General features: G+C 39.4%; 1 protein-coding gene across 1 annotated transcript; it reads left to right on the forward strand.

Annotated features, from left to right (window-relative positions):
* Positions 1–1,312: 1,312 nt before the first annotated feature.
* LOC121220335 (uncharacterized) lies at positions 1,313–2,728 on the forward strand. The gene is made up of 2 exons (XM_041100024.1): positions 1,313–1,420; positions 1,571–2,728. The coding sequence occupies exons 1-2, from the start codon at positions 1,313–1,315 to the stop codon at positions 2,726–2,728; spliced, it is 1,266 nt and encodes a 421-aa protein (XP_040955958.1).
* Positions 2,729–21,149: the final 18,421 nt, after the last annotated feature.

The following is a 21,149-nucleotide window of genomic DNA, read 5'->3' on the forward strand; positions in this document are numbered from 1 at the left end:
TTTGACCCTTTAGTATAAGTTATTAAGGAGTGGACGACGAACATCAGAGTTTCCTGTTAACACCACTGGCCAGCAAGCTGAACATTCCAACCCCCACGTTGAGCCTAACGCTTCAGAGGATATCAACATGGCCAACCAGACCTTGAAGCAATTGGCCGCTCCTAACTTGGCTGCGCAACCACCATCTATCACTTATCTCGCCCTTGATAGGCCATTAAAGATTAATTCGGGATTCCTGAACTTGTTGCCGAAATTCAATGGACTACCAGGTGCGGACCCTTACCGTCATGTTAATGAATTTATAATAACTTGTTCGACTATGCAGCCAGATGGCATTGAAGAGGAACAAATCAAGCTCCGAGCTTTTCCTTTCTCGTTACAAGGTTTGGCGAAGGACTGGTTATATTATATGCCGTCAGGTTCATTTACGGCGTGGATAGGGTTGCACAAAGCTTTTCTTGAGAAGTTCTTTCCAGCATCGAGAATAGGGTCAATCAAGAAGGAAATTTGTGGAATTAAGCAACTGGTAGGTGAGTCATTATACGAGTATTGGGAAAGATTTAAACGGCTATGTGCGAGTTGTCCACAGCACCAGATTAGTGAACAGCTTTTAGTACAATATTTTTATGAGGGGTTGATGCCACAAGATCGAGGAATGATTAATTCAGCGAGTGGAGGTGTATTGGTTGATAAAACTCCGAAGCAAGCCCGAAATTTGATTGCTAATATGGCGCAGAATACACAGGAATTCGGTCTCAGGAGGTCCAATTTGGGTAAATGAATGGATGAGGGCCAGTCGAGTATGATGGAGGCTTAGTTAGATAACTTAACAGCTATGGTAAGTAAATTGATGACTGGAGGTAAAGCGAAAGCTTCACTATGTGGCATTTGTTGTTTGGAAGGACATACCAAAGATATGTGTCCAACATTACAGGAAGGGGAAGCTAACGCCGTCTTTCCAAATCAGAGAAGGTATGATCCATATTCAGCTACCTATAATAAGGGATGGAGAGACCACCCCAATCTCAGATACCAAAACCGTGCCACACCTCCGAGATTTGAGCAGCAAAATTCCTGACCATATAATTCGTCACAGCAACAACCCAACCATCAAAACCTTAGTGCTGAAACCAAAACCCATACCATGCTTGAACAAATGATGAAAATGATGGCTGATCAGAAGAAGGAAATCGATGGAAGATTTCAGTCATTGGAATTGGCAGTGAAGCAGTTGCAAACCAGAGCCTTGTCGACCGATGTTAATCTTGGGAACTTACAAGCATAGGTAAATAACCGGTTACCATCACAGCCTATGGCAAATCCGAGGGATAATGTCAGTGCTATAAATTTGCAAAGTGGGAAGGAATTGAGATCGTCACTAAAGAAGGCCCAAAACAGCGATGAGGTAGACGAAACTGAGGTAAGAAAGGTCTGATTTAGTGATATTAAAGAGGAAAATTTAGCCTTGCCAAAGGCTGATTTACAACCGTCGCAAGCAGCTCCAAAGGAAGCAGGGAAATCATGTTCACAATAGTCCACTACTTTGCGCGATATAGAAAATTTTAAGTAGAAAACAAGGGTTCCCGAACTTCGAGCTCAAGCAAGTCAAGATGCTAATAACCAGCCTCGGTCTTATGTGCCAAAGGCGTCGTTTCCACAGCGTTTGAGGAAGGAAAAGTCAGACGACATCAATGCTGAAATTCTAGAGACTTTCCGTAAGGTACAAGTTAATATCCCATTGATTGATGCAATTAAACAAGTACCTAGATATGCTAAGTTTTTAAAAGAATTATGCACATCTAAAAGGAAATTAATTGGAAATGAGAGGATTAGTCTAGGCGAAAATGTATCTGCGGTATTTCAAAAGAAGCTTCCTATTAAATGTAAAGATCCTGGAATGTTTTCGATACCTTGTAAGATAGGAGACCTTAAACTTGCTAGAGCTATGCTCGATTTAGGAGCTTCTATAAATGTCATGCCTAGGAGTATCTACGATAAAGTTCAATTAGGTGCATTAAAAGACACGGGACTGATAATTCAACTTGCAGATAGAAGTAATACCTATCCTGATGGCGTTTTAGAAAATGTTCTAGTGCAAGTGAATGAGTTAGTTTTTCCAGCTGATTTTTATGTTTTAGATATGGGAGCTGGTGATAACTCAGTTGATGTACCCTTACTTTTAGGTAGGCCCTTCCTTAAGACAGCTAGAACGAAAATTGATGTGCATAAAGGGAACTTAACAATGGAATTTGATGGTGAGATAATTAAATTTAATATATTTGATGCTATGAGATATCCCACTGATATTAATTCTGTATTTACTCTTGATGTAATTGACAATTTTGTTCAAGATGTCTATGAATTAGGGGAAGAAGACGAGTTGAAAAGCGTTCTAGCTAAGAGCATTTTTTATATCGACAAGCAGGAGTTTATCATTTCTGATTCTTTAATTGACTCAGTTTGCGCTTTAGACTCGCCCAAATTGACACGATTCAAGCCGATTCTCCCTAATCTTACGGTAACTGGTAAGCAAGCCCCTTCATTGATTTCACCACCTAAAATGGACTTAAAAGAGCTGCCCAAAAATTTGAAGTACATTTATTTGGGGGAAAATCAAACTTTACCATTGATAGTGTCGAATGCTTTAACCGAGATGCGAGAATCTAAGTTGCTTAGAGTTCTTAGGGAGCATAAAGAAGCCTTCGGTTGGACACTAGCTGACATTTAGGGACTTAGTATGACTTTGTGTACCCACAAGATAGCCTTGGAACCAGATTCAGTTCCCAAAAGAGACCCCCAACGCCGATTGAATCCACCAATGATAGAGGTAGTTAAGACTGAAATTTTGAAATGGTTGGAAGCCGATGTCATTTATCCTATAGCCGATTCAAAGTAGGTAAGTCCAATTCATGTTGTACCTAAGAAGGGAGGAACTACAATAGTTACCAACAAGGAGGGCTTAGAGATTCCTACGAGAGTGCAGATTGGTTGGCGGGTTTGTATAGACTATCGGAAACTGAACAAAGCCACTAAAAAAGACCACTACCCGCTCCCATTCATGGATCAAATGTTAGAAAGGCTAGCTGGTCGCTCACATTTTTGTTTTTTAGATGGCTATTCAGGTTATTTGCAGGTACCTATTGCACCTGAGGATCAAGAGAAGACCACCTTCACTTACCCGTTTGGAACTTACGCCTTCAAAAGAATGCCTTTCGGATTGTGCAACGTACCGGCTACTTTTCAAAGAGGTATAACGAGCATATTTTCAAATTTTATTTCACATTTAATGGAGGTGTTCATGGATGATTTTATGGTTTCTGGTGATTCATTTGATCAATGTTTGCATCATCTTGTGTTAGTTCTTAGGCGTTACATTGAGACTAACCTGATATTGAATTTTGAGAAATGTCATCTCATGGTTGAAAAGGGCATAGTATTGGGGCATGTCGTCTCAGCTAAAGGTTTTGAAGTCGACCAAGCCAAAGTTGAGGTAATTAAAAATCTACCTTATCCAGGTACTGTGAAAGGAATTCGATCCTTCTTGGGTCATGTAGGTTTTTACCATCGGTTCATCAAGAATTTTTTGCAGATATCGTCACCTTTATGTGCATTGCTCGGTAAAGATGTCGCATTTGAATTTAGTAAGACTTGCAGAAAGTCTTTTGATGAATTGAAATTGAAATTGATCACAGCCCCTATCATACAAGGGCCGAATTATGCATTACCTTTTGAAATTTTATATGATGCCAGTGATAAGGCTGTTGGTGCGGCTTTGGGACAAAGAAGTGGTAAGGAGTCTTATATTATCAGGTACACTAGCGAACTATTGAACCCAGCTCAATGCAATTATACCATGACCGAGAAAGAGCTCTATGCCATAATTTTTGCCTTAGAAAAATTTAGAGCATACTTGTTAGGAGTCAAAGTTATTGTATTTTCTGACCATGGTGCTCTTAAATATTTGTTGCATAAAAAAGAAGCTAAGCCCCGATTAATAAGATGGATTTTGCTTTTACAGGAATTTGACTTGGAAATTAAAGATAGGAAAGGTAAGGAGAATCTTGTGGCCGATCATTTGGGTAGGTTAGAGACTGGAATTTTGAGGGATGAGCCGAGTGATTTATTTCCCGATGAGCGACTTTATAGTGTGTCTAGTGTTCTGCCATGGTATGCCGACATAGTGAACTACTTAGTGACTAAAGAGTTCCCTACGAATGCACCTAGATATTTAAGAGAAAAAATTAGAAGTCAAGCCCAATTTTACTTATGGGAAGAGCCATGCCTTTGGCGATTTTGTAGTGATCAAATAATTAGGCGTTGTGTCGATGATAGTGAGATAGATTCAGTGCTTAATTTTTGTCATTCTCAAGAAGGTGGAGGACATTTTGGGCCTAAGCGAACAGCTCATAAAATACTTGAGTGTGGGTTATTTTGGCCGACTATTCATAAAGATTCATATGCATTTTGTAAAACATGTGCATCATGTCAAAAAACCGGCAATTTAAGTAGCCGAAATCAAATGCCATTACATAATTTTTATGTTTGTGATATATTTGATGTATGGGACCTTTTCCTTCTTCTTTCGGTTATCTATACATTCTTGTTTGTGTTGATTACTTGTCGAAATGGGTAGAAGCATTCCCAACTAGGGCCGATAATGCTAGAACTGTGGTGAAATGTCTTAAGACTAACATCTTAAATAGATATGGAGTACCCAGGGCTATAATCAGTGACAAGGGAACACATTTCTGTAATAGAACCTTGAGAACCTTATTTGCACAATTTGGTGTCACCCACAAGGTGTCAACAGCTTATCACCCTCAAACCAATGGGCAAGTCGATAGTAGTAACAAAGAGATTAAGGGAATTTTAGAGAAAATTGTTCAGCCCAATAGGAAAGATTGGAGTCAAAAGTTAGATGAAGCATTGTGGGCTGTTCGAACGGCTTACAAAACGCCAATTGGGATGTCACCTTACAAGGTTGTTTTTGGGAAGGCATGTCATCTTCCTGTTGAGCTTGAGCATAAATCATTTTGGGCTGTTAAGCAATGCAACTTGGATTATAGTTTGGCAGGTAAAGAACGCAAATTGAAGCTACAGGAGTTGGAGGAGCTGCGCCTAGAGGCATATGACAATTCGGTCATCTACAAAGGTAAGTCGAAGGCTTTTCGTGACTCAAAGCTGATTCGTACGGAGTTCAAGGTGGGGGAAAAGGTATTGCTATTTAATTCTAAACTTAAACTATTTCCTGGTAAGTTAAAATCAAGGTGGCTTGGTCCATTTATAATAACCGAGGTGCATCATCATGGGGCAATCGAAATTAGGAGCCTCGAAACTAATAAAATTTCAAAGTGAATGGTCACAGGTTGAAACATTTTCATGACGGAGAGCAAGCAGCTTGGTTGGAGGAGATCAATCTTAAGGATCCATGAGAAATTGTGATGTCGAGCCACCGACTTAAAACAAAGGCGCTTGTGGGAGGCAACCCACATATTCAGGGAGGTTTTCTTTATTATTATTATTTCTTTCCATTAAGTTAATTTTAATTTTTAATTTTTCTTCTGCATTAGGGACAATGCAAACATTAAGTATGGGGGAGAATCAATTCATTGATTTTCTAACATATTTGATGCTTGTAACTTTCATGAATAAGTTTTGTCGAATTTCCTTTAGGAGACTATTTAAAAGAATGAAGATGTATTTCATGAATTCAAGTTGATTGGGGTGGTTGCATGTCGATTGGTTGGGTTAAATTTTGTTTTCAATTAATTGATTTTGGTACGTATTTAATTTGTTTAAAAAAATATTAAATTAATTAATTTGCTTAATTGATCAATTATGTGGTCCTTGTGAGGAATTTGAGCCTAGAGCGTAAGTTGGGACATCCATGCCAACTTGAGAGGTTATTATTCATTCACGTGTGATTTTTTGTTATCGGCTATCAACTACTCTAGAACCTACTTGAGATCTTATTAAGGATAGTACATTTGATTTTCATTAATATGATTTAAGAGGCCATAGGAATTAAGCCACGATTACTCATAAAAAACCGACCTTGACATTATTCCATTAGCTAGCCAATTTGAAGCCTTAATTTCCTTATTTTTTCTACACCTCCAGAAATTAAGCCAAAGCCAAATCAACTCACCTTTTTAGGCTAGTTAATTCAGTCTGGAAGTTCATCCTGATTTCGACATATGCTGGTCAATGTGGGGTGACATTTAGCTGGAAAGTAAAGGATGATTTTCGTGAAAAAAAGAAGCAGCAAGTTGCAACCTTCCTAGTGAATTTAATGAATGAAGCATTATGTGTTCAAAATGAAGTGAATCGGCTGAATCAAGGGATATGGAAACAATGAAAGGCCGATTGAATTAATCATCTTCTTGTTAAATTCGAAGAAAAAAAACATAATAAGAGAATTGATGACTTCCGGATGATTTTTACTAGCCGAAGAAAAATTAGCTCCACCATCCAAATAAATTCCTCCCGTCCACTGCACATTACCTCGGCCTCATTACAACCTTTATTTTGCCTCAATTATATTTATGGAATTTTATGTGTTATGTTATAGGTAAGATGGACAAGCAAGCTTATGGTGGTTAATTACGGTCGATTTCAATTTGAGAGCATTGTACTAGCCTAAACACAATGAGTGAAGAGTGTTAATAATTTTATTCTTTTCGGTGAGAATTGATCAAAGAAGCATGATTAATTTCCTCTATATTTTTCCTCTCTTGAATAAACCAAAATCTTAATTGTTGATTTCAAAATTCATCCTAAGCATAGGCTATGCAACAACTCTTGATTATTCTTGATATTTTTAAATTCTTCTTGATTATTTGTCGACTTGATTGCTTAGGGACGATCAATAATTTAAGTATGGGGGAGTTTGTTAAGTTCGATTTCGAGCTTAATTTATTCACTTAAATTATTTAAATTGTTGATTGATTTTCGGTTAATTAAGTTATAATTCAGCTTGAATTGATTAGAAACATTCTATGTTGTAATAATTTAATTGCACTCCAATTCAACAATTTATTTCATGTGCAGGTTGATATCCGTATAAGCTCAATTTGGAAGGTAATTCGCATAAATAAGGTCTCTGTAAGACGGTGGTCAGATGTTGGTTTTAAAGAAATTGAATTGACAATTAAACAGAGAAGGAAATTTGGTCCAAATTGGATGTACAGCAGGCCGAATATGCGACAAAAAAAATCAGCTAGGGAATTAATTTTAATTCCCCAAATTCCCTTCTTGCAAGCGGTGGCCGACCTCAAGTGATTCAAGGAAATTTAATCAGCCTTGAAGAGTTCAAATAAAATAGAATTCTTTTAGGCTGAAGCTGTTTTCATGTGACGGTTTCAGCTAGGATAAAGGGGGATAAGATTGATTTTAATTTTTTGAATTGATTGGAGGATATTATCCCATAAATAGAGAAGATCAGCAGCTGGAACAAGGAGAAGAAACAAAGAGAAAAACATACAGCAGCATAGGAAAGGCGTGATTCAAGCAAGCAGAATTTTCTAAAATTGGACCAGCAAATCCGATCAAAGAGCTAGAGTAGCAGCTAGTAAATTCGGCTAATTGGGAGAAGGGAAATCGGACGACTTGAATAACTTTACCTTCCAAGAATCAGTTTGTAATTCATGTTCTTTTCAATGGATTCGTGTTATGTTTTACTCGCTATGAGTGGCTAGTTTATTTACGCTTAGTTAGACACTTATGAAACTGAGCACAAGTGATTTAAAAATTTATTTTGTTCTAAAATCAAATTTGGCATTCTTGAATTGTTTGATTTTTATCTTCCAAAGAATTTTTTTTCCTAATTCAATTGGAGTGATCACCTAATTAATTTGGGAAATTTTCTTATAATCATTTAAGTGCAAATTGAGGAATCGAATTTCTCAATTAAGCTTAGAATTAGTGATAATTAATTGGCCGTAGCTAATTAAGACAACTTCAGATTTAATCTTAGAAGTCGCTGGTGGATTTTCTTTGGTTAAGGCCAGGCGAAGTCTCTAAATCTCTAAAAACCTTTAACAAGTCAACATAAAGATAATTAAAGGTAAATTTCAATCATGGACGTTCTCTAATTGAATAATTTACTAGGGATAAGAAGTCGCTTCGTAAGTGATTTTTCAGCCTTGCTATTAATTTGATTTCTTAGCTTAATTTCAGGTTACAAAGGTCTTGTGCTTGGTAGATTAAGGCGTCAATAACTAAGCATTATTCTTCTCTTGATATTTTCTCCTCAGCAGTTTTAATTTGAGCCAAAGTTTATTTATTACTTGAGACTATTTTTAGCAATCGTAAAACATAAACTCCCCCCATTTTTTTCCTCTCTTTTGTTTCGCATGTGTTTTTTTACACTACTTTAATTTTAAATCGCTTCGAATAGATTTGTTGCAAGCTTCCTCGTGGGACGATTCCCTATTTACCCTATATTACAAGTTAATGTAGGTTAAGTATGTGAGTTTAATTTGGCAGACGTAAACGACAGCTACCAGCAAAGCTAAAATTGAGGTTCAAGACACGAAGAAAAGGAAGATGAGTAGATCATTTCAGTCTACATCTAGGAGGCCTAGAGAGTTCTCTATTAGATCAAATTTTTCAACTGGGTATCCTAGCCGAAACAAAGGTAGAACATTTGTGGGTTCAAGAGCTCAGACTGTAACACCCCGAACCCGAGACCGACACCGGAGTCGGACACGAGATGTTAACAAATTTTGAAAAATTTTTCCAGACACTGCCCAGTCTGAGTACTAGTCGCTTCAAAAATCATATCTTGAGTTTCACAACTCGAAAATCAGTTTTGTGATTTTTCTCTGAAACTAGACTCATGTCCCCACCTATGTATTTTTTCTAGAATTTTTGGTCGGCCCAATTAGTACAGTTTATTAGTCAAAGTCTCCCATGTTACAGGGGTCGACTACACTGACCTTTTCCCATTACGACTTCGATATCTCTCTGCACAGAGCTTCAATACTGATGCCGTTTGTTTCTATGGAAACTAGACTCATAGAGGAATCCATACATATATGGTATGACCCCTAATTATCTCTGGTCAATTTATAGTGAATTTCCAAAGTCGGAACAGGGAATCCAGAAACTGTTCTGGCCCTGTTCCACAAGAACCCGAATATCTCTTACTGTACTGTTCATATGATTGTTTCGTTACTTTCATATGAAAGTAGATTCATCAAGGTTCGATTACGTAATTTATTCACTATTTAATTCCACTCCTACGAATTCTTGTGATTTTTCCAATCCACACCACTGCTGCTGTCAGCCTCTGTTTTCAAAGTAAATCTTACCTATTTTCGGGGTTTCATGGACCAACTAGGGCCTTGTCATACATATGCCCACATATGATCATACTTAGCCATTCCATTGGCTGGTCATTTGCTCAACACTTCCATTCCAACTATAGTTACATCATGAAACCATCTATACATTCATAAACACGAATGGTCTAATGCCATACTCCACTTCTACAAGCCATTTTCGCATGGCTGTACACTTATACATTTCATAAAGTACTCGAAAAACAACAATGGGTAGTCCTATACATGCCATATCAAAATTCAACCAAAATAGTACCCAAAAGAGCCTTTGATAGTGTGGGCGACTTCGACTTCAAGATCCCGAGTCCGATAGCTGGAGAACCAAAAATCTATAAAACAGAGGAGCAGTGTAACGAGTAAGCAATTTATGCTTAGTAAGTTTTGAGCAAGGAATTCCAGCATAAACAAAGAATAACACACATTTAGCTAAACGGAATATTTCATAATACGCAATTTACCGATACCAAACTCGCTTCACAACATTAACAACCCTTATGTACATACACAATAGACTAACTTAGCCGAAGGCCGGTGGCTCGTTTATCAACTGAGCGAACATTTATTTGTAAGGGCTCGATTAAATTCAACACATACGTAACATATCCCCATATTGGGATGTTTTTTGAGTATTCGCTGGAATTTTACAGCAAGCTCATTCATTACCAAATCACGTACCTTCGGGATTTAACCGGATATAGCTCCTCGTTCAAATGCCTTCGGGACATAGCCCGGTTTTAGTAACTCACACAATGCCTTCGGGACATAACCCGGATTTAATAACTCGCACGAATGCCTTCGGGACTTAACCCGGATTTAGTATCTCGCACAAAGGCCTTCGGGGCTTAACCCGGAATTTGTATCTCGCACAAATGCCTTCGGATCTTAGTCCGGGTATATTCACTTAGCACAAAGCCTTCGGGACTTAGCCCGGACAGCATTCAATTAATCATGCACATCTAACAATAATTCATGGCACATTCATATTTCATTTTCATTTGCGAAACTCAAACACAAGGCACATATCGTCCTTGCACATTCGGCTCAATAGCCACACATAGAGCATGATTTAATCACATCGTAATTTAAGCTCTCTTACTCAAGAACTTACCTCGGGTGTTGTCGAACGATTCCGCTAACTATTCGACCACTTTTTCCTTCCCTTTATCGGATTTATTTCCCCTTTGCTCTTGAGCTTAATTAAACAAATAAATTGATTTCATCATTTAGGCATCAAAAAGATGAACACAAGGCACTTAGCCCATATTTATACATTAGACATTAAAGTCTCATACATGCAAAAATCATGCATCAACACAACATATTAGCTAATTTCTTTCCCCTTGGCCGAATATGCATGTCTATTTTTGGGGTCGATTTCAACACTTAATACACACATATACACACTAGTAAAGCATCCTCCCCCTTTTCATCAATTTAACACATGCATTGCTCATTAACATGCAAAGTTACATTCGGCCTTAGCACACATCTTGCTAGCCGATTCTTCTCCATTTAGCAACCAATGCACATATGTGCTCACACAAAAATGCTAAAAAGGAGGTTCAAGAATCATCAAGCCATCATCACATGCATCATTAACAAGCTTCATATTTTGCATGCAATGGCATTAACACAACCTCCACCTAGGCTGAATCTTAACTCATCCTCATGCCTCATCACCACAACATCAAACATCAACCAAGAATGATGCATCCATGGTCAAGTGCCATTTCCATCACATAGCAAGATTTAGACCATGGGCTAGGTAGAACTCAAGCTAACAACTAAAACATGCATGCATCTCATGGAACATCATCAAACATACCTTAGCCTAGCTACATGCATGGCCGAATCTCTTCACCTTTCTTCTTCTTTCCTCCTTAAAATTTTTGGCCAAGGATGAACCAAAGGATGAGAAATTTTTTTTCTTTGTTTTTCTTTCTAATTTAGGCTAAATGAAGGTGAGAAAAGGATGAACAAAGATCTTCTCCTCTCTTTTCTTTAGCTAACGGCAATGGGGGGAAAAGAATCAACTACACACTTTTTTTTTTGTGTAATCATCATACTCCTTTTCATTATTTAATTTCCATGCCTATTATTTTATTTTTTTCCACCCATGATGCACCAACAAAACATGTCTATGACATGTCTTGGCCATCAAACTTGGTCTACCATGATTGTCATGGCCGGCCACTACTAGTAGGGGGGGAATTTGACATGCAAGTCCCCCCTTTGTCCACATGCACTAATAGGTCCTCACACATTGACCTATCACATTTTAGAATTTTCTCACATAAGTCCTATTGACTAAATTCACATGAAATCAACCAAATTGAAGCTTGAAATTTTCACACATTCATAATTACATATTCTAGACAATAAGTATCACATTCAAACATTTCGGTGACTCGGTTTAGCGGTCCCGAAACCACTTCCCGACTAGGGTCAACTTTGGGCTGTCACAACTCTCCCCCACTTAAGAAATTTTCGTCCCCGAAAATCTTACCGGTAAATAGGTTTGGGTATCGTTCTTTCATCGAGCTCTCGGTCTCCCAAGTAGCTTCCTCGATCCCGTGTTTGAGCCATAACACCTTTACTAGCGGAACTCTTTGTTTCGCAACTCCTTCACTTCACGAGCTAGGATACGCATCGGTTCTTCTTCATAGCTCATGTCGACTTGAATTTCAACCTCTGATGGGCTAATTATATGCGATGGATCAGATCGATAGCGTCGAAGCATCGAAACATGAAAGACGTCATGAATCTTTTCAAGCTCCGGGGGCAAAATCAATCTATACGCAACCGGACCAACTCGTTCGGAGATTTCGTACGGCCCAATGAATCTTGGGCTCAACTTGCCCTTACGGCCGAACCTGAGTATCTTTTCCAAGGTGAAACCTTAAGGAACACTTTGTCTCCCACCTGATACTCGATGTCTTTTCGTTTCAAATCTGCGTACGACTTCTGACGATCCGTGGCTACCTTCAGACTTTCACGGATTACCTTTACTTTCTGTTCAGCATCTTTAATCAAATCAACTCCGAAAATTTTACTTTCACCGAGCTCGTCTAAAACAATGGTGTACGGCATTTACGACCGTACAAAGCCTCGTAAGGTGCCATCTTAATACTTGATTGAAAACTATTGTTGTAAGCGAATTCAATCAAAGGTAAATACCGTTCCCATGAACTACTGAACTCGAGGATGCAACATCTCAACATATCCTCAAGTATCTGAATTATCCGCTCGGATTGACCATCGGTTTGGGGGTGAAAAGCAGTGCTAAAATGCAGCTTGGTACCCAGAGCTTCTTGCAATTTCTTCCAAAATCGTGAGGTGAATCTCGGATCTCTATCCGACACGATAGAAACAGGTACCCCGTGTAATCTCACAATTTGAGAAACGTACAATTCAGCTAGCAACACATTGTCTGGTAGAACAGACAAACGCACATTCATCGCTCGTAAAGCAAACAATGACTTCCGGCTTAAGGCGTCCGCAACCACGTTAGCCTTTCCCGGGTGGTAATCAATGACAAGCTCGTAATCTTTCAACAACTCAAGCCAACGTCTTTGTCGCAGATTCAAGTCTCGTTGAGTCATCAAATATTTGAGACTTTTGTGATCCGAAAATACATGGCACTTCTCACCAAACAAATGATGTCGCCATATTTTCAAAGCAAATACGATGGCGGCTAGTTCGAGATCATGGGTCGGATAATTTCTCTCGTGTGGCTTCAATTGTCTCGACGCATAGGCCACAACTCGACCGTCTTGCATCAATACGCAACCCAACCCAAGTAGGGATGCGTCACTATAAATGACAAACTCTTTACCCGATTCGGGTTGCACTAAAATTGGAGCTTCAGTCAAGTGAGTTTTCAGTTGATCAAAACTTTTCTGACACTTCTCCGTCCATTCGAACTTAACGTCCTTTTGAAGTAGCTTCGTCATTGGTGTGGCTATCATCAAGAAACCTTTGACAAATCGTCGGTAATAACCGGCGAGCCCCAAAAAGCTCTGAACTTCAGTAATATTTCTCGGAGGTTTCCAGTCAAGTATGGCTGAAATTTTGTTCGGGTCAACTCGAATACCCGACGCGGATACCACATGACCCAAGAAGCTAACCTCTCTTAACCAGAACTCACACTTACTGAACTTAGCATATAACTGCTTATCCCGCAAAATTTGCAGCACTAGCCTCAGATGCTCAGCATGTTCGGTCTCATCTCTTGAATAGACCAAAATGTCATCAATGAACACAACTACGAACCGATCCAAATACGGTCTGAAGATCCGATTCATCAAACCCATAAATACTGCAGGGGCATTAGTGAGCCCAAACGGCATCACTAAGAATTCATAGTGACCATATCTCGTTCTGAAGGCAGTTTTTGGTATGTCCGATTCTCGAATTCGCAACTGATAATAGCCCGATCTCAAATCTATTTTTGAGAACACTGTGGCTCCCTTCAGTTGGTCGAACAAATCATCGATGCGCGGCAACGGATATTTATTCTTTATCGTCACTTTATTCAGTTGACGATAGTCAATACACAACCTCATGGTTCCGTCCTTCTTCTTCACGAACAATACTGGTGCACCCCAAGGTGAGAAACTTGGTCGAGCAAAACCTCTATCCGTCAATTCTTGCAACTGAGCTTTCAACTCTTTTAACTCGGTTGGTGCCATACGATACGGAGCTATCAAAATCGGCGTAGTCCCAGGTACAAGCTCAATACCAAACTCTACCTCCCGAACAGGTGGTAAACCCGGTAATTCTTCCGGAAAAACATCCGGGTATTCACAAACCACCGGCACAGATTCGGGTTTCTTTTCTAATTCTTTGCCATCAAGTACATACGCAAGGTATGCTTCGCACCCTTTTCTTACATATTTCTGTGCCAACATTGCTGATATTACAGCTGGCATCCCCTCCAAGTCCGCAGACTCAATTCGGACTACTTCGTTATTTGCGCACCTCAAATCAATAGTCTTGCTCTTGCAATTCACAATCGCATCATGCGCGGTCAACCAATCCAAACCAAGGATAACATCAAATTCATCAAACGGCAAAAGCATCAAGTCCGCCGGAAAACAGGAACCTCGAATTTCCAGGGGACATTTCTCACACACTTTGTCGACAAGCACGTAATGACCCAAGGGATTTGACACCCGAATTACAAACTCAGTAGACTCAATAGGTAAAGTCTTACTGGATGCTAAGGTTTCACATATGTAAGAATGAGTAGAACCGGGGCAATCAAAGCAATTACATTAGTATCAAAGAGAGTGAATGTACCGGTAATAACATCAGGCGAAGAAGCATCCTCGCGAGCACGTATAGCATAAGCTCTAGCAGGCGCACGAGCTTCGGATCTGGTTATATCATCTCTAGATCCTCTCTGACCACCACTAGCATTGCCCGTATTTCCAGATGGTCTACCTCGAGCAGTGGTAGCACCCGGTTTCCCACTCTGATTTTCATTCTGTTCAAACAACCTCGGGCAATCTTTAATGAAGTGGTCAACTGATCCGCACTTGTAACAGGAGCGGTCAGGGAATCTACAACTCCCCGAATGCCATTTACCGCAATATCGACACTTCGTTCTATCTCGACGTTCATTCCCAATACTGGCGACCGAAGTGCCTCGTGTACCCACAGGGGGTCGATCACGATCTCGTCTAAAAAGGCCCGAAGTGCCTCTAAACTGGCCCGCATCATCTCGAAATCTCTTCGATGTCTGTTGAAGAGACCTTCCCGAGGATCTTTTACGAAACTCTCCAGTTCCCTCATCAACTCTTTGCTTTTCTTTTCTAAGCTCTTCGGCTTTACAAGCTCGTTCAACAAGTACCACGAACTCTCGTATTTCAAGAACGCCAACGAACATTTTTATATCTTCATTCAGCCCATCCTCGAAGCGTTTACACATAATAGCTTCGGACGAAACACATTCCCGAGCGTATTTGCTAAGTCTAACAAATTTTCGCTCGTAATCAGTAACCGACATGGAGCCTTGCTTAAGCTCAAGAAATTCCTTCCGTTTTTGATCAACAAATCTCTGACTGATATACTTTTTCCGAAACTCAGTTTGGAAAAACTCCCAAGTTACTTGCTCTCGGGGCACAACAGAAGTCAGAGTACTCCACCAATAGTAGGCAGAATCACGTAGCAAGGAGATAGCACACTTTAGGCATTCATCGGGTGTACAAGATAGCTCATCGAGTACCCGGATAGTGTTGTCCAGCCAAAATTCAGCTTGCTCGGCATCATCGCTATCCATAGCCTTAAATTCAGTAGCCCCATGTTTTCGGATTCTGTCAACTGGGGGCTAATTTGACCTTATTTGGTCCGTTACCGGTGGTATTGTAGGTGCGGGGGTAGTATTTGTCGGGAATGGAGGTTGTGGAACAGCCATATTAGTTCGAATGTATTGGTTGAACCAATCATTCATCACGCTATAGAATGCTTGTCTAGCTTCATCATTCGGATTACTAGCATTAGGTTGAGAGTCTGCCGGTACTGTCCCTTGTGCGGGAGCAGGCGCTACACTCTCAAGATCATCAGCTACCTCTCGGTCACGATCGGGATCCATTACTATAAACACATTTACAATTGTCAGAAATCACCACACTATCAAGTAATCACATAAAATGGCATGTATAGCTAGACCCAACACATTACGGTAGTCCTAGAATCGACTAAACCGTAGCTCTGATACCAATTTAATGTAACACCCCGAACCCGAGACCGACACCGGAGTCGGACACGAGATGTTAACAAACTTTGAAAAATTTTTCCAGACACTGCCCAGTCTGAGTACTAGTCGCTTCAAAAATCATATCTTAAGTTTCACAACTCGAAAATCAGTTTTGTGATTTTTCCCTCAAACTAGACTCATGTCCCCACCTATGTATTTTTTTCTAGAATTTTTGGTCGGGCCAATTAGTACAGTTTATTAGTCAAAGTCTCCCATGTTACAGGGGTCGACTACACTGACCTTTTCCCATTACGACTTCGATATCTCTCTGCACAGAGCTTCACTACTGATGCCGTTTGTTTCTATGGAAACTAGACTCATAGAGGAATCCATACATATATGGTATGACCCCTAATTATCTCTGGTCAATTTATAGTGAATTTCCAAATTCGGAACAGGGAATCCAGAAACTGTTCTGGCCCTGTTCCACAAGAACCCGAATATCTCTTACTGTACTGTTCATATGATTGTTTCGTTACTTTCATATGAAAGTAGATTCATCAAGGTTCGATTACGTAATTTATTCACTATTTAATTCCACTCCTACGAATTCTTGTGATTTTTCCAATCCACACCACTGCTGTTGTCAGCCTCTGTTTTCAAAGTAAACCTTACCTATTTTCGGGGTTTCATGGACCAACTAGGGCCTTGTCATACATATGCCCACATATGATCATACTTAGCCATTCCATTGGCTGATCATTTGCTCAACACTTCCATTCCAACTATAGTTACATCATGAAACCATCTATACATTCATAAACACGAATGGTCTAATGCCATACTCCACTTCTACAAGCCATTTTCGCATGGCTGTACACTTATACATTTCATAAAGTACTCGAAAAACAACAATGGGTAGTCCTATACATGCCATATCAAAATTCAACCAAAATAGTACCCAAAAGAGCCTTTGATAGTGTGGGCGACTTCGACTTCAAGATCCCGAGTCCGATAGCTGGAGAACCAAAAATCTATAAAACAGAGGAGCAGTGTAACGAGTAAGCAATTTATGCTTAGTAAGTTTTGAGCAAGGAATTCCAGCATAAACAAAGAATAACACACATTTAGCTAAACGGAATATTTCATAATACGCAATTTACCGATACCAAACTCGCTTCACAACATTAACAACCCTTATGTACATACACAATAGACTAACTTAGCCGAAGGCCGGTGGCTCGTTTATCAACTGAGCGAACATTTATTTGTAAGGGCTCGATTAAATTCAACACATACGTAACATATCCCCATATTGGGATGTTTTTCGAGTATTCACTGGAATTTTACAGCAAGCTCATTCATTACCAAATCACGTACCTTCGGGATTTAACCGGATATAGCTCCTCGTTCAAATGCCTTCGGGACATAGCCCGGTTTTAGTAACTCACACAATGCCTTCGGGACATAACCCGGATTTAATAACTCGCACGAATGCCTTCGGGACTTAACCCGGATTTAGTATCTCGCACAAAGGCCTTCGGGGCTTAACCCGGAATTTGTATCTCGCACAAATGCCTTCGGATCTTAGTCCGGGTATATTCACTTAGCACAAAGCCTTCGGGACTTAGCCCGGACAGCATTCAATTAATCATGCACATCTAACAATAATTCATGGCACATTCATATTTCATTTTCATTTGCGAAACTCAAACACAAGGCACATATCGTCCTTGCACATTCGGCTCAATAGCCACACATAGAGCATGATTTAATCACATCGTAATTTAAGCTCTCTTACTCAAGAACTTACCTCGGGTGTTGTCGAACGATTCCGCTAACTATTCGACCACTTTTTCCTTCCCTTTATCGGATTTATTTCCCCTTTGCTCTTGAGCTTAATTAAACAAATAAATTGATTTCATCATTTAGGCATCAAAAAGATGAACACAAGGCACTTAGCCCATATTTATACATTAGACATTAAAGTCTCATACATGCAAAAATCATGCATCAACACAACATATTAGCTAATTTCTTTCCCCTTGGCCGAATATGCATGTCTATTTTTGGGGTCGATTTCAACACTTAATACACACATATACACACTAGTAAAGCATCCTCCCCCTTTTCATCAATTTAACACATGCATTGCTCATTAACATGCAAAGTTACATTCGGCCTTAGCACACATCTTGCTAGCCGATTCTTCTCCATTTAGCAACCAATGCACATATGTGCTCACACAAAAATGCTAAAAAGGAGGTTCAAGAATCATCAAGCCATCATCACATGCATCATTAACAAGCTTCATATTTTGCATGCAATGGCATTAACACAACCTCCACCTAGGCTGAATCTTAACTCATCCTCATGCCTCATCACCACAACATCAAACATCAACCAAGAATGATGCATCCATGGTCAAGTGCCATTTCCATCACATAGCAAGATTTAGACCATGGGCTAGGTAGAACTCAAGCTAACAACTAAAACATGCATGCATCTCATGGAACATCATCAAACATACCTTAGCCTATCTACATGCATGGCCGAATCTCTTCACCTTTCTTCTTCTTTCCTCCTTAAAATTTTTGGCCAAGGATGAACCAAAGGATGAGAAATTTTTTTTCTTTGTTTTTCTTTCTAATTTAGGCTAAATGAAGGTGAGAAAAGGATGAACAAAGATCTTCTCCTCTCTTTTCTTTAGCTCACGGCAATGGGGGGAAAAGAATCAACTACACACTTTTTTTTTGTGTAATCATCATACTCCTTTTCATTATTTAATTTCCATGCCTATTATTTTATTTTTTTCCACCCATGATGCACCAACAAAACATGTCTATGACATGTCTTGGCCATCAAACTTGGTCTACCATGCTTGTCATGGCCGGCCACTACTAGTAGGGGGGAATTTGACATGCAAGTCCCCCCTTTGTCCACATGCACTAATAGGTCCTCACACATTGACCTATCACATTTTAGAATTTTCTCACATAAGTCCTATTGACTAAATTCACATGAAATCAACCAAATTGAAGCTTGAAATTTTCACACATTCATAATTACATATTCTAGACAATAAGTATCACATTCAAACATTTCGGTGACTCGGTTTAGCGGTCCCGAAACCACTTCCCGACTAGGGTCAACTTTGGGCTGTCACACAGACTACTTCAGTCGTAAGTGTGGGTAGTACTCGACCACCTAGACAAGAGTGTGCTCAATGTGGTAGACGTCATTTCAGTGTGTGCCGAGCAAATGAAAATGCTTGTTTCAGATGTGGTGCACTACATCATTTTATTCGGGATTGTCTCGAAACAATTACAAGAGAAGTAATATCAAGAGCAAGATTAGGAAATATTCCCACTAGAGGCAGACCATAAAGGAATCTGGGAGTTGGAGCAAGTAACAGGGGTACATCCAGAGATTCAGTAGCTAGATCAGATGTTAGAGCACCCGCAAGGACTTATGCTATTTACGCTCACGAAGAGGCATCCTCCCCTGATGTGATTACGGGTACGTTTTCTCTCTATGATACTAGTGTTATTGCTTTGATTGATCAGGGTTCGACCCATTCCTATGTTTGCATGAGATTGATGCCTAGTATGAACATGCCCTTAGAATCTACTGAATTTGTGATTAGAGTATCGAATCCATTAGGTTAGTATGTGTTAGTAGACAAAGTATGTAAAAATTGCCTTTTGATGATTAGAGGTCACTGTTTTCTCGTAGATCTTATGCTATTGCCATTTGATGATTTTGATGTGATTCTTGGTATGGATTGGTTGACTGCCCATGATGTGATAGTGAATTGCGGAAAAAAATACATTGAGTTGAAATGTAAAAAGAGTGATATTATCTGAGTTAATGCAGATGAGTCAGATAGTTCTCTTGCCATAATTTCTATTATGTCTACTCAGAAATGTTTGAGAAAAAGGTATGATGCTTATCTTACTTTTGTATTGAATACTAAAGATTCAGAGTTGAAAATTGAATTAGTGTCAGTAGTTTGTGAGTTTTTCGATGTGTTTCCGAAAGAATTGTCAGGTTTGCCTCCTATTAGAGAACTTGAGTTTGGTATTGAGTTGGTTCTAGGTACCACTCCCATTTCTATTGCTCCTTATAGAATGGCCTCGTTGGAATTGAAAAAATTGAAAGCTCAGTTGCAGGAATTAACTGATAAAGGTTTTGCAAGGCCTAGTTGTTCTCTATGGGGGCACCAGTGCTTTTTGTGAAAAAGAAAGATGGTTCGATGAGGTTGTGTATAGATTATCGGCAGCTTAACAAAGTAACAATAAAGAACAAATATCCACTGTCTAGATTGTTTGACCAATTGAAGGGAGCCACTGTGTTCTCCAAAATAGATTTGAGATCTGGTTACTATCAGTTGCAGGTTAAAGAGTTAGATGTTCTGAAGACTGCTTTCCAGACTAGGTATGGTCACTATGAGTTTCTTGTGATGCCATTTGGCTTGACTAATGCTCCTGTCATATTCATGGATTTAATGAACTGAATCTTTCGATCGTACTTGGAAAAGTTTGTAGTTGTGTTTATTGATGATATTCTGATTTATTCTCTTGATGAGATTGAACATGCCGAACATTTGAGAACAGTTTTACAGATTTTGAGAGATAATCAGTTGTATGCCAAGTTTAGCAAAAGTGATTTCTGGCTTCGAGAAGTTAGATTCCTTGGACACATTGTCTCAGGTGATGGTATTAAAGTTGATCCGAGTAAAATTTCAGCAATTGTTGAGTCGAAACCACCCAGAAATGTGTTAGAGGCTAGAAGTTTTCTTGGATTAGCTGGTTATTACAGACAATTTGTAAAGAGATTTTCCATGATAGCTACCCCGTGGACAAGGTTGTTGCAGAAAGATGTAAAGTTTGAATGGACTGAGAAGTGTCAGCAGAGTTTTGACAAGTTAAAGGCTTTGTTGACTGAAGCTCCTATTTTAGTATAGCCAGAACCGGGTAAAAAATTTGTGATTTACAGTGACGTATCCTTGAATGTATTGGGTTGTGTACTTATGCAGGAAGGTAAAGTAATAGCATATGCTTCTAGACAATTAAAGCCACTTGAGAAAAACTACCCGACGCACG

This window comes from Gossypium hirsutum, chromosome D08 (assembly GCF_007990345.1).
Source record: "Gossypium hirsutum isolate 1008001.06 chromosome D08, Gossypium_hirsutum_v2.1, whole genome shotgun sequence".
NCBI classification, from domain to species: domain Eukaryota; kingdom Viridiplantae; phylum Streptophyta; class Magnoliopsida; order Malvales; family Malvaceae; genus Gossypium; species Gossypium hirsutum.